At 34.5% G+C, this 15,405-nt stretch overlaps 1 protein-coding gene across 4 annotated transcripts in view; it reads left to right on the forward strand.

Moving 5' to 3' along the window:
• The window catches only part of LOC149807183 (serine/threonine-protein kinase NIM1-like), a 69,878-nt gene that overhangs the window by 43,357 nt on the left and 11,116 nt on the right, over positions 1-15,405 (forward strand). For 3 of the 4 annotated variants that reach the window (XM_089963250.1, XM_089963258.1, XM_089963275.1), the window contains 2 exons: positions 3,050-3,161; positions 7,119-7,719. In XM_089963250.1, coding sequence (XP_089819376.1) covers positions 7,443-7,719 — 277 coding nt within the window. In that variant the 5' untranslated portion in view covers positions 3,050-3,161; positions 7,119-7,442. The remainder of the gene's footprint in view (positions 1-3,049; positions 3,162-7,118; positions 7,720-15,405) is intronic. The other variant, XM_089963266.1, reaches the window with a different exon arrangement.

Raw genomic sequence — 15,405 nt, forward strand, 5'->3', positions numbered from 1 at the left:
AATGGGAAATACCATTACATTAGCATGTTGATACGATTTGATGGAATGGGAAATACCATTACATTAGCATGTTGATTCGATTTGATGGAATGGGAAATATCATTATGTTGGCATGTTGATTCGATTTGATGGAATGGGAAATATCATTACATTAGCATGTTGATACGATTTGATGGAATGGGAAATACCATTATGTTGGCATGTTGATGGGATTTGATGGAATGGGAAATACCATTACATTAGCATGTTCATTCGATTTGATGGAATGGTAAATACCATTACATTAGCATGTCGATGCGATTTGATGGAATGGGAAATACCATTACATTAGCATGTTCATTCGATTTGATGGAATGGGAAATACCATTACATTAGCATGTTGATGCGATTTGATGGAATGGGAAATACCATTACATTAGCATGTTGATGCGATTTGATGGAATGGGAAATACCATTATGTTGGCATGTTGATTCGATTTGATGGAATGGGAAATGCCATTACATTAGCATGTTGATACGATTTGATGAAATGGGAAATACCATTACATTAGCATGTTGATGGGATTTGATGGAATGGTAAATACCATTACTTTGGCATCAAAGATTTGTCCATATTGGTGTCTTCACGAAAAATATCACATTTGAAAAAATACAGTTGTAAATCAAGGCCTGATTTTTTTTCTCTCAGTGCACCAGACAAGTTATCAGGTCACAGAAGGCAATGATACAGAGTAGAGAAGTATCAGTTGTTAAATTCTGAAACTATCATCATCACTTGAATGTTTTATTTGACATTAAAATTGTCATCTTGTCGTACACATGGTGTTCTCGTTACTTACCAAGAACTTTGATGATGCCAATGTCAAACCAGTACGCAATGTACTAATAATATACATTCAGGTTTGTGAAATCATGTCGAATCAAATCTCAAATGTTGGAGGTCGGTCAGTAAGTAGTTCACAAAGCACTGATTACTTCCTGGTGGATTATAATTACCTTGGTTGGATAGCTGGGCTGTTTACAGCGAAGTGAAACATGCAAACAAATGGTATTTCCAGCTGAAGACGAAACATGTTACAACTCGATAAGTTCATTACATATATGTGAGAGGAAAATATTTTTAAAAAAAAAAAAAACAGAATTAGAGATCTTCATCATTTAACATAAAAATACATACAAAATACAAAGTCAGATTGTTCCATATAGATTGTACTTTGAATTTCCGAATCCCAAAACACATCTCACAACTCATGTAGAGCAAATCTGGTTATGACGGTCATCTGGTTATCAACATGCTTGTACAAAATGATCCAAATGATGAAGTCTGATTTGATAAGGAATCACATTTCATTAAGCAAGGAGTTAATGTATGGACGTCAGAAGGTGTGGGGTCGGTGTGGAGTTGTCCCACTCCTAAATTTTTTAAAACTCCACTGCGCAGTATATAAATATATCTCTTTTATTTTGGCTTTGCCACCTCCGCTGCCCCCCTCCCCGGAAAATTCCCGCTGATGCCCACAATTTCAGTGTGACAGGTTAATGAAAGGTGGCAAGGAAATAGTTTAAAGGTTAAACGGCTGATTAGTTTGTAGATAGCTTTAGATTCATGCCACAAACATGACAATAGATACATGCATTTAAAAGATGACAGGTTTACAGAAATACTGAAAACGTTTTAGACAATTGTAGCCTACATATTGGAGGAAAGACATATACCCATGTGAATGTACGGATATCTTTTCACGATTTAACGAAACAGCTATAACACCAGAAAAAAGCTTGATTTTCGTCTTCATGATTTGAACATATCAAGTAACGAATATCAATATATTCGTGATGTGGCGTCACACACCAAATTGAAACAAAGTGATCTTCACGACTAATACTAACTACTTAGGCGATTACAGTGAAATTTTACATGCACACATTCATCCAAAGTCAAATTGTTCCAAAATGAAAATGCAGCTGCAAGGAAATCCAGTTAAGCTGGCACAGAGGCCATCTTTGAAACCTTGTTACGCTATTCTATCCGAACAGATGGTCATATGAATATTTGGCTTTTCTGAAGGTCTTCTTATGATATCTAGTTGGTTTTAATTGAAAATGGTGCCAATCGGACATCCAGTATGTCAGCATTGGCGGCCATCTTGAAAATCGAGTTATCGCTACTCCTTCTGAACGGAAAGTCACATCGACATGGGATTTTCACCAGAAGAATATTTATGACCCTGAGTTGGACTTAAATGAAAAACCGCCACGCGGACATCCAATATGGCCTCCATGACAGTCATGTTTAAAATCTCGTTCTCGATTCTACTCCTAAACAGATAGTCATATCAGCATGGGTTTTTTTTCATCAAAAGACTTACGATGCCTAGTTGGTCTTAAACGAAAATGATGCTGATCTGACTTATTATGTTGCCTGTTAGTCTCTTGGTTTTCAAAATATTACAACCTTTTGCATGCGCAGTCTATTATGTAACAGATAACTATTGCTCTATATCCTTTCCATTTCATATTTTACTTGCCCGATTTTGAATATTTCCTTATGTGAAGTTAGGAAGGCACTCTTTTGCAAAAAATTCTTTGTATTTAGAAATTCCTACTGTTTCATCAAATTTGAATTTGGAGTTCTGTGTGTATTAGTTGTCAAAATAACAGAATAGATTAAATCTATACATTTTACATAATCATGGTTTACTTCAACTGGAGCCATGTCTGTTAATGTGCGATAAGTGCTATTATATCCCATAATTAGTTACGGTAAATGCCAATCCGTTTTCTGGTTTCGTTTTTTGAACAATATAATTCCACAATATAGTCTTCACAGTTCTAGTAAACCTTTTAACTGCTAATATTGTAGTTAGTTTGTTTTTTGTTCTGAGTATCTTGAAAAGTACTTTGTTTTCTTTATCCTACAAATCCTTGACCTTCGCGTTGTAAAGCACTCTGCCCTCATCAAACTGATTCTTTTCAGGCTACGTCGTTTGAAGATGTCTTTAAAAACATCACGTATGACATCTCCCATTTTTCTTTTTTACTTTTTCAGCCCATGCAAATTTTGAAGAAAAACTCTATACTGCCATGATGTATTTGCATCCATCGTTGAATGTGTGATATGCTAGCATGCCAACAATGTCCTCTTGCCACTAATAATTCACGTGAGTAACATAGACTTTTTGGTTGGGAGAAATTTTCTCATTTTGTAAGGTGTATGTAGGTAGTTTAGTTAACCATTCTTTTAATTCATCATATTTTATTTTTGTCCCATTTAATTTGTTTACACAATCGATATAAGCATCCGGACTTTCAGTATTACAGCATAGGTGCCTTAAATAATGTTCTTTGTTGGCCGTTTAAAACTTTATAAAGTTATACATGGAGTACTTTGTGCTGTCTTTTCAGAGTGATCAGCAAGCGTGCAACATTTTTATCAATCCCTTCAAAAGCTTGAATGATTTCAAATTGTTGTCAGATTTTGCAGCTTGAATAACTGATTAAAAAACAGCAACATAATACACCATGTGCTGTTTTCCACACATAATACACCATGTGCTGTTTTCCACACATTCTGCTTTTGATGACTCATTGTATATTAGCCTTGGGGTGTTTAGGTTGTGTCATAAATTCAGCTGAATGTAAATTTGTGTATTTTTCTACATCCAATACATAACTCAATCCCTTTTAGTACTGCACAGTTTTAATTAACCTAATCTCTAGATTGATACTGCTTGTCTCTTTGTCTGTGTCCAGGAATACATCTATAAATCAGCATCATTCCTGAAACATTGCAGTACATATTGTTGTTGTTTGAAAAGGGCAAATTACCGTTTTGTTATCTGTTGAGTGTTGTTTTTCTTCCTCAACTAACTTTATCACACTTTACTTTTGTCCAGCCATGTGAGCAAGGATACATTGTTTCTTAATAACGAGATTGTTGCCTTTATATTGAATTCAATGGATATTTATTTCATGTCTCTAAAAATAGTTAACTTGAATACATTATAACTTTGCTGTATCAGTTATATTGTCAAAAGATTTACAAATTATCTTGTGGAGGTTTTGAAATACAACAATTAAAGCATGTATCATTTCCATTTCATGGAATAGTCATGTTTGAAATATTACTTCAGTATAGTTTTGTTTTAGTAGTAAGGTAAAGGAGAGGTCTAGACCAATTGGGCACAAATCCAGTACATGAGGAAGTGTTGTCATGACACATGGCTTTAGTTTTTCTAATGAATAAGTAAGGTAGGAGGTCTTATGATAATGTGTACATACTGAAGATTGCAAAATACAGTGCCAAAAAGATCTATTTTAAATGTAACTAGTAGTAATGTGCTCACGTATACTCAGTTGATGCCAGTCATCAGCTCTTGTAACTGAAAAATGAAAAAGAAAGATCTTTTCTCTCTTAGATGAGTACAAGTTAATCATATCTTAATGCAGTCATCTTGGTTATATAACTTTAAGGTTGGCACAAATGATGATGATTTGCAATCCAATATGGCTTCCATTTCTAAAAATAGTTTTTAAGATGCTTTTAAATGTCGTAAAGCATCATACCAACCCAAATCTCTAAGCCAACTGCCCTGGCATTTTGTTTTTGATTTAGAAACCAGTCAGATTTGCAATTTGATTTCCACTTAGGCCTCTGTTTACACTAGATTTAAGTCCATTAAGTCAAAACTTAATATCAGAGCATGTAGCCTGCCAAGACTCTTTAAGGAGTCTGATGTCAGAGTGAGAAAAAAACCCCACAGATGTAATAAAATCTAATTATAGTAGAAATATGTTTAAACTAGTGACTGGTTATTCATGTTTTAATCAAACCATATTGCCATTCATGTGTGTGTGTGTATGTGTTTGTGTGTGTGTGAAAAAAGCACAGGATCACCTCTCATTCTTAGGTGAAAATAGTAAAATGGAAAAAAAAACATTCAATTTATTGCTGAGGGCTTTTAGTCATCAGAGGTTTCATTGTAGATGTGGTGTGGCAGCTGTTGAAAAACATAATTTTATCCCCCTGGAATGCAAAATGAGGAGGGGGTATAGCTATTTCTGTATATCTGTCTGCATACATTTTGTTTTTATAGTATAACTTACAAACATTAAAGAGGTGCCTTTTATGAATATAAGATTTTCACATTCTTTATTTATGTTACCATAGAAACAAAGTGTTGCATACTTTGTACATGTACATAATTTAGAACTGTAGGGTACTAGCGTAATAAGTATAAGAACTGAAGTGCTGGAAGGTATGATGCTTTATGTAGGAATTGCTACAGTGGGCCAGGGGTATGTATAGGGTGGCCATTGATGGAAATCAAGAATACACTGGACACTCCTTTGCACACATAAAAAATAATTACGCTAAATGGGGACAGTCCATCAGAAAATGGACTGTCTAGTATAAAACCAGACCAATGTCCAGCCTTGGTATGTCATTTCTAGTTGACTTTAGTTAACAAACTAGCGGTAAAAATAGATGATCAATTTTGTGTGTGTTTATTTTAATTGGCACCTCGATCAGGTAATTATGTATATATACTGCTAGTGTCATTGTCAATCTGTAATATTTTGTCATTAAGACCATGCACAACAAATGTTACAGTACTCATTTACACTGGTTCTACAGTAAATCTTCTCCACAGCTGATTGGATTTGTAATATTTTATGTTTTAGACGAGAAATACCATGCCACAAGCTTATTAACCCAATTTCCTTCAGGTGGCAACAGCATCCAGCAATACAGTCTAGTTTATTTATTTTATGCTCCTATTATTAAAATAATAAATTGTACTTAAATTGCTGTTCTCAAAATTAAAGTGAATATAAATATTATTGAAAATAAATTTTGCTTGAATTATTTGCTATAAATAAATGGCATGTAAATACATGGTATGACGTGACATGATTTTACCTCCTTCTGTGCCATGATAGACTGTCCGTGACACTATTTTACAGAGTAAGAAACTGTGTGGGCATAAAAGCACCCAGTAAGTGCCTCACAGAAAATGTCCAATAAGTCAAACATTTACCAAGCAATGCATTTTCTGAAGAAAGTACAAGCTGGGTATGTAATAGTGAAAAAAAATAAGGCATTGTTTTGATGACCTTATCATTTATGCAGCCACCGTCAAAAAAGTATGGGCCAAGGCTATGGTCCATCTATGTTTTTTATTTATGCACAATTCAGTCATAACAGTAATTGAAGCAATATTTGTATTCACTCAGATTTTATAGAAACCAAATTAAATACAATGTGTTAATTAATAAATGGGAGGTATATAATAAATAAAATATAGTGTTTGTAATGTTGGACATTGTGGTCATGCCTGAAGTACTTTGGTCTCACCCCCAATGCCCAACAGAACAAACTCTGTAATCTTTAATTATTGAATTTTAGTTGAATTTGATGTGCAGTTTTTTTTCTGGCAATATTTCAGATGAGTTGGATTATCAGCATTCTGTTATCTTTTTTAGTGGAGTTATGGCCCCTGATCATCTCTTCTTTCACACCATTGTTTCTGTAGCATACATTACTGAGGAAATTTTAGATTAAATTAAAGTTACCATAATGAGCTGCTTCACAGTGACAAGATCTTTAAAGAATTTAATTGTCACAATTCACTTTCATTATTTGGGTTAGAGTTATGACCCCTGATTTTCCTTCATTTTCCACTTTTGTGTTGTTGTTGTTGTTATAGGGTTTAACGCCATTTTTCAGCACAAGATAGGCTATACATGGCGGCCAGTATTAATGGTGGAGGAAGAACCCGGGAAAACCCCGGAAAGAACCACCGACCCACGAGAAGCTACCGGCAAGCTTTCTCACATGTCCACATTGGCCGAGCCCGAGACTCGAACCCACGCAGACAGAGGTGAGATGGCAGTGATCCGTGACGGATCCACTTTTGTGTCCACAGCATAAATTTACAATGATTGCAACAAATTTCAATAATTTAATAGTGTGGACTTCATGATACTGTTGTTTGCTTGAAATCATTAAAAGAAATGAACAGCTCATATCAAGTCCAAGTCTGTGCTGTATGCTGTTGAGCACCTTTTACACACAAATACAGCATATAATGTATTATTTTTCTTTTTCTTTGCAGGTGCATATAAAATTGTAGAAATGGCTACCATTGACTTTAATGCAGACCATATTCAAGACCCGAGATCATGTTTACTTCTGAGAGAGTGTTCCACCTGGTAGTCTTCAGGAAAAGCTTTACTTAACAATTATTGATGCCGCTTCTCATCAAAGTGGATAGTTCCTGGTATATAGTGATCATATCACTTTTTTTTATTAAGGAATTAAAATTCACCAAATCTATGCTTAGAATGTAGGACAATACAGTGTAAGTGCCTACTGTCAAACATCAGTGATGATATATTGGATACGTTGAGTCGTGACTGATTTTGCCACTGATTCCAAAATGGATGGATTCAAATCAGAAAGTGATGAGACCAATGGCATGGTTCGGAGAACTAGGAGTTTTGAGGCAGCCTCATCCTTCATGAATGATGAGGAAAAAGAAGGTTCAGAGAAAAAGATGAGCATATATGAAAGACTGACTTATGATATTGCATCAGATCAGCGATACATAAAGGAAATAACTCTGGGGAAGAGGATTGGATTCTATAGGATCAGGGGCGAACTGGGAAGTGGCAATTTTTCACAAGTGAAAATGGGAATTCATGCTTTAACTAAAGGTATTGATTTTCTGCTCTAATACATTAGTTTTATTGGCCCATTAAAATGTGGAGCAAGTATTGGTATGATGACTGTCTGTCGATCCACTTGCTGTTTTTGGCTTCCTTGCGGTAACTTTTATTGTAGATGTCACACTGTCAACAAACATTTTTTTTTGCTTGCAGCTTGGGTAAGGAACAAATCTATTAATTTGTGGTAGCATGTAGTCAAAGGTTAAAGTCATGTTGATTCAAAGAAGAAAAAATGGTTTCTTCACAGTAAATTAAGTTCAAGAAAGCATCTCAGTGATGATACTTTGTGGATGACTTTCATATGAAAGAAAGAAGCCTACTGCTTTTGATGAGTCTGAAAAGGTCCAGTTTATGAGACCAGATGATCTGATTATCTGAAGATCCAAGGTCAAGGTCATTATGCAAATTGAACAGCGTTTTGTAAAGTAACTTTAAATTTAGATCACATAATGGTGCCAGGCTTCGAGAATGACTTGCGGAAAGAAAGTCTATAAATGATGATTAGATAGCTTGAATCTCATGATCATAAAATCCAGATTACTGTATATGCTTGCTTACTGGTTGAGTCAAACTGTAAACAACAAAGATCCTGATGGGTCTGTGCAGTTGGACTGATCTTAAAAGCAAGTATATATGATAGGAATTTTTTAAGGTCTACACATTTTTTTTTTTAAAATCAAACTTTGTAAATGTATTGCTTTTTGACGTGGAATTCCTTGCTTTTTGGGGGGAAAAGATCAGAGACTGCTATGACTGATCATTTAAAGCTGTCATACTTTCATGCAGTATTAATTAAAACGGGGCAAGTGTATATTGTCCTGTTTATGGTGCACTTGTTTTTCTTTTGATTCTGCTTCAATGATGGTGACAAACTTCCAACAGGTAGCACTGATGTGTATATTTAGTAACACACAAAAGAAATCCATGAATGGAAGATATTACTGACAAAAATGTCTTTCCAAAGACTTGTTCTGCAAACTATAGTATGTAAAACAAAAATACAAGGAGAGTATTTCCATTTTTCTGTTCCTGTCAGGATGGAAACATTTTAAAAATCTTGCTACTAGCTGGCATGAAATAAAATGTAGCATGCATTAAATATAAGTATAGACACCTGAACCATGTCATTTCTTATAACCAAAATAAGCCTGTTATGTGTCCTCAAAGGAACTATTGCTAACCCTGGAGAAAGACAGAGAATTTAAAGGTTAAATAGCTCCAAGCCCCCAGTCAGCAAAACCTATGGTCTAGGTGTTAAAATATAAAATTAATAAGGTGAAAGGTATAACAATTAATAAACTTTATCATCATATCATTAATAGCGCTGTTGATAAATACATTACACTGTATTAAGCTATCCCAAAAATACCTGGTTTGAAAATCCAATGTAGCTAAAAATTTGTACTAAAAATGAAAATTAATGAAAACTTAAAAATATTTTGAAGAAAAACTAAACAAACCAATTCTTCTTAACTGGCTCATAAAACAGGTGAGAAAGGTATTAGTCATATTTTACCTGGGTTCTTTTCCAAGGTATATATCTGTTGATATAGGATGTGGACAACTAATTCTATCAAAACATAGACTGTAATGTTAAAGTTTGGCTAAGTTAGTATACATTCATTAGAATGAAAAATCATGGTTACATCATATGAATGATCTATCGAAGATCAAAACTTTTAAAACAGTGAAAATGATGTCTGCATGGCACAGTTTTGAGAAAAATTCCTGTTGACTGTAATGATAAAGTTTGGCCAAGTTAATATACTTTTGGAGTAAAACTGTCTTATCAAACTTACATCCTATGTGCAATATACAGCAAGAAGAAGCTTTTTAATTATATACCTAAGTGTGAAACATTGAGGCTTATTGGAGAAATAATTTTCATATTTTTTTCATTCCTATATTTCCACATGTGAAAAATATATCCTTATATGTTCACATGTGAAAATGTAAGATTTCCCATCATGCCATACTATGTTTTATTGTGTGTGCCTACAAAATTTGCACATGCACAGTGCCGGATTACCAAATAGACAGAGTAGGCACCGGTCTAGGAGCCCCATGACAACGGATCAAAATAATATTGATAGAACATAGTAAGAGATAATTTGTAAGGGGGCCCCAAGATTTTGACTGCCTAAGGGCCTCCATAGGGTTTAATCTGGCACTACACATGCAGCAACAAAAATGAATACTTGGTGAGCAAGAACTAATAAATAGAAACTGCCGATACATTTCAGACATGGAAATTAATCTTGGATAAAGAAATCTGACCAGATGCCATTCACATCTCTCTCAAACGTTATTTCCCCTTGCTTCCTTGACGACAGTGACAAACCCATTGTGATGAATTGCTGAAATGGACTTGCATTGTTTTCTGATAGGGTCAAATAAAATATAAATTGATAAAAATGTAATTTACTGTGACAGATAGGGTCATCCAAATCCTGCTGCTTTCTTAAGATGATTTGCCACTCATTAAAATATTTCATTTTTGGTACCACCGGAAGAAAAAAAATACCCTCTATATATCACTGAAAATAATATACTGCATGGCTTAATTTGAGAAAAATTCCCTTGCAGGTGCCTGTGATACAAATACAGTCCAGTGAGATCTCTCCATTTACAACCAGTAGCATGTCTGTGGCAACTTTGTTAAAATTAAAATGGTTTTAGATTCAAGCCTACTATTGTGCACAGTTAAACAATATGTAGGTTTCTTTTAAAAAATTATGCTAATGTTTTCTGCTAAATTATCAATCTTTTAAATATTTAATATAACACCACACACCAGCTGGATCCATAGGTCACAAAAAATTAGCTGCCTGTGACCATATGGGTTTTGTCATTTTGTGTGAGAAAACTTGTTGACAATTCCTGCTCATTTATAGTCTTCTGATAGAATTCGTGATTCAAAGAACTTTGGATGATGTCAATACATGTTACGACATTAGACCAATTCTGAAACAAAGAGACTACCTGTTCATGAATTAGCCATTGTGTCATTTTAAAAATGGTCAAATTCGCAGTTACTTCCTTTGAGGAAACTTGCTGTGGGACGAGAAACTGTTTGCAATTAGCAGTGATGTCACCAGTCCGGTTAGGCATAGAGTCTGGAAACCTGACATTATAACACCTCAGTGATACCACCCCAGACCGTTTTTTGTCTGTATTTTGTCACACCAGGGTACATCAGCCCAAATAGAACTGGACTATGAAATGGTCAGTGTGTTATTTTTTATATCCTGCTTCAGTAATTTCATAATTATGTTTTTTTTCTGTTGCTTTGTCATAAGTTTCATCCATTTCACTACTGTTAACTAATTTTGTTTTCTCTTTTTTATATACCATGATACAGATGGTTGAGGAAACATTTTCTTTTGCTAATTTATAAAATATTTAGCATGGGATTTCATTATTGTTGAAAGTGACCACTTGGTCTCTCAAAAGGTGATGACAATTAAAGTCGATGAATAGGAAAAGTAGGTTCCGAAATTTACTTTCTTTTCCATGACAATTATGGTACACACACACACACACACACACACACACACACACACACACACACAAACCTTTGCTGATTGGCTGAAACAAATTACTTGAAAATTTTTTCATAATAAACCTACATATGGGTCAGTTGTGGACAGTATTTGGCTTGGACCTTAAATCATTTCATTTTTCCACTGTTGCTGCGAAGCTGTAGAGATATGCAGGTATTTGAATATTTTGAAACAAATACTTTCTGTTTCTTAAGGCATAATCAGGATTTACAAAATATGACCCATGCCAAAAGAACTCGCCAAATGAACAGATCTTTGGTTACAAAAAAAGTGATAATGGTTCTTTGAGTTGGATTGTTTTCCTTGACTTCTAAAAAGCCTTTGATCTTCTTCATAATGAAATTCTGCTGCAAAAGTTGAACTGTTTCTGGTTTCAAATTCTTCTTTAAATTGGTTTAGTTATTTAGTTCTCTTCATCTCACCAGGAAAATAAGGCTACATTCTAGGTCATTCTTAAATTAGTTTAGATCATACCTGAATCAAAAGTCTCAGCAAGTAACCATTGGCAATAATATTAGCTCACAAACTTGCACTAATTTTTCAGTGTCCCTCAAGGCTCTGTTTTAGGCCCTCTCTTCTTTCTTTTCTATGTACATGGTCTACCATTCAATAATGAATCCACACATACAGATTTGTTTGCAGATGATGTAAGTTTGTATACATCTAGTTCTGATACTGAACTTATCCAAAGAAAATTAAACTCAAACCTTATTAGAATTTAAAGTTGGACACAACAAAATAACATAGATATAGTAATTAATGAAGGTAAACCAAAATATATGATTTTGGGAACATCACAAAAATTAAACAAATTAGGGAACCCAGCATTATCTCTAACAATAAATAATTATCAGTTAGAAAATGTCAAAAATGATAAAGTTGTAGGTGTGTCTGTAGATATTAATTTACAATGGAATAACTATATTGACAAGCTTTGTAAAGCACTGTCATGCCGAATTGCCATACTCAGCAGAATCAAGAAAGTTCTTATTTACCTACAGAAACTCACATCCTATTCTACAATGTATCTATTTTTGCAATGATGTTTTATTGTTAAAATGTATGTAGACATTTTTCAAAATCTTGTCTTGACAGGATTCATAAACTTCAAAAAAGGGCATCACACATTATTTTACATACATCCATTGATAATGCATGAAAGGCATTATTTACAGAGACTTGCAGTATATGAAAGGATAGATTTTCACAGGGCAGTTTTTGTGTATAAATGTCTACATGGTGCTGCACCACATTACTAGCTGAGATCAATGTTACATGGCAATCTTCATCCACCAAAACCAAGAAAATAGCAATTTAAGAAAAGCTTCCAATTCCAGTGAGTCTGCATCAACATAGATACACACTCTTAAATGAGATACAGAAAGTTTGAAAATATATGCCAATTAGCACATGCCCGAAACACTAATACAAAATGAATACATTGATTAGTAAACAGTGTTAATTGCCTTAAGAGCTAATCCTGGGAATAAAGATGGGATAGCACTGAGTGTCTCTATAGAGAAATGCTTTAATTTTTAGTACACCCCAGGTATTAAAAACTAGAGTCTTGAGTCTGCAAATGTGAACTGTTGTCACAATGAATTGCACAAATGTTTACATATTTGTGCTCAAAAAAAACCCGGTCACATAGAACAGACAAGCTAGTCCTGTAAGTCCTGTACATATTTATGCTCAAAAATCACTAGTCACATAGAACAGACAAGTTAAACCAGTAAGTCCTGTACAAATATTTGCTCAAATATCACTAGTCACATAGAACAGACAAGCTAAACCTGTAAGTCCTGTACATATTTATGCTCAAAAATCACTAGTCACATAGAACAGACAAGCTAGTCCTGTAAGTTCTGTACATATTTATGCTCAGAAATCACTAGTCACATAGAACAGACAAGTTAAACCTGTAAGTCCTATACATATTTATGTTCAAAAATCACTAGTCACATAGAACAGACAAGTTAAACCTGCAAGTCCTGTACATATTTATGTTCAAAAATCACTAGTCACATAGAACAGACAAGTTAAACCTGCAAGTCCTGTACATATTTATGCTCAATTATCACAATTCATATAGAACAGACAAGCTAAACCTGTAAGTCCTGTACATATTTATGCTCAAAAATCACTAGTCACATAGAATAGACAAGCTAAACCTGTGAGTCCTGTACATATTTATGCTCAAAATTCACTAATCACATAGAACAGACAAGCTAGTCCTGTAAGTCCTGTACATATTTATGCTTAAATATCACTAGTCACATAGAACAGACAAGCTAAACCTGTAAGTCCTGTACATAATTATGCTCAAAAATCACTAGTCACATAGAACAGATGAGCTAGTCCTGTAAGTCCTGTACATATTTATGTGCGAAAATCACTAGTCACATAGAACAGACAAGCTAGTCCTGTAAGTCTAGATTATTTCCTTGACTGTTTTCATAGACATGAGCAAGATGCCCAGAGTGGCCAAGTGATCTAAAGCACTCACTGTTCCAGATCACTGCCATCTCACCTCTGTCTGTGTGGGTTCGAGTCTCAGGCTCGGCTAAGGTGGGTACTTGAGAAAGCCTCCCAATAGCTCCTATTGGGTCATGGTTCTTCCTGGGGTTTTCCAGGGTTCTTCCTCCACCAGTTATACTGGCCACCATGTATAGCCTATCTTATGCTGTCAAATGGCATTAAACCCTTCAACAACAACAACAACAGACATGAGCTTTGATTTCTGTAATGCAAGCTTACGTGTGCACATTCATCAAAGATACTCTGACTTGCTCATGATAATGTTGACTATTTCATAGGATTTGCAGAATAGATTACAGAAATGACCCTATCTAACTTTACCGCTCTATCAAGGATGCTGGTATTTTGCATATGACTGGAAAGATCAACCTCTCATGATTTAGAAGTAAAGAAAGACCAAAGTTCTTGCAACAAATTTCAATTTAATGTACATTCTATGGAAAAAAATTAGTACCATACATTAAGAGAAATTTGTAATGCCTAAAAATGTCAGGCAATAAAGTTATCAATGCCTATCAAATAAAATGGTTAACTGCAATGCAAACTGTTGAAAGTTCTCAGTGCCTATCAAATAAATGGTTAACTGCAATGCAAACTGTTGAAAGTTCTCAATGCCTATCAAATAAAATGATTAACTGCAATGCAAACTGTTGAAAGTTCTCAATACATATCAAATAAAATGGTTAACTGCAATGCAAACTGTGTTGAAAGATCTCAAAGCCTAACTGTCAAATAAAATGGTTAACTGCAATGCAAACTGTTGAAAGTTCTCAATGCCTATCAAATAAAATGGTTAACAACAATGCAAACTGCGTTGAAAGTTCTCAATGCCTATCAGATAAAATTGTTCGCTGCAATGCAAACTCAAACTGTGTTGAAAGTTCTCAATGCCTATCAAATAAAATGGTTAGCTGCAATGCAAACTGTGCTGAAGGTTCTCAACGCCTATCAAATTAAATGGTTAACTGCAATGCAAACTGTGTTGAAAGTTCTCAATGCCTATCAAATTAAATGGTTAGCTGCAATGCAAACTGTGCTGAAGGTTCTCAATGCCTATCAAATAAAATGGTTAACTGCAATGCAAACTGTGCTGAAGGTTCTCAACGCCTATCAAATTAAATGGTTAACTGCAATGCAAACTGTGTTGAAAGTTCTCAATGCCTATCAAATTAAATGGTTAACTGCAATACAAACTGTGTTGAAAGTTCTCAATGCCTATCAAATAATATAGTTAACGGCAATGCAAACTGTGCTGAAAGTTCTCAGTGTCTATCAAATAAAATGGTTAGCTGCAATGCGAACTGTGTTGAAAGTTCTCAATGTCTGTCAAATATAATTGTTAACTGCAATGCAAACTGTGTTGAAAGTTTTCAATGCCTATCAGATAAAATTGTTCGCTGCAATGCAAACTGTGTTGAAAGTTTTCAATGCCTATCAGATAAAATTGTTCGCTGCAATGCAAACTCAAACTGTGTTGAAAGTTCGCAATGCCTATCAAATAAAATGGTTAGCTGCAATGCAAACTGTGCTGAAGGTTCTCAACGCCTATCAAATTAAATGGTTAACTGCAATG

The sequence above is a fragment of the Sinohyriopsis cumingii genome, chromosome 1 (genome assembly GCF_028554795.1).
Source record: "Sinohyriopsis cumingii isolate HCF-2022 chromosome 1, ASM2855479v2, whole genome shotgun sequence".
Lineage (NCBI taxonomy): Eukaryota > Metazoa > Mollusca > Bivalvia > Unionida > Unionidae > Sinohyriopsis > Sinohyriopsis cumingii.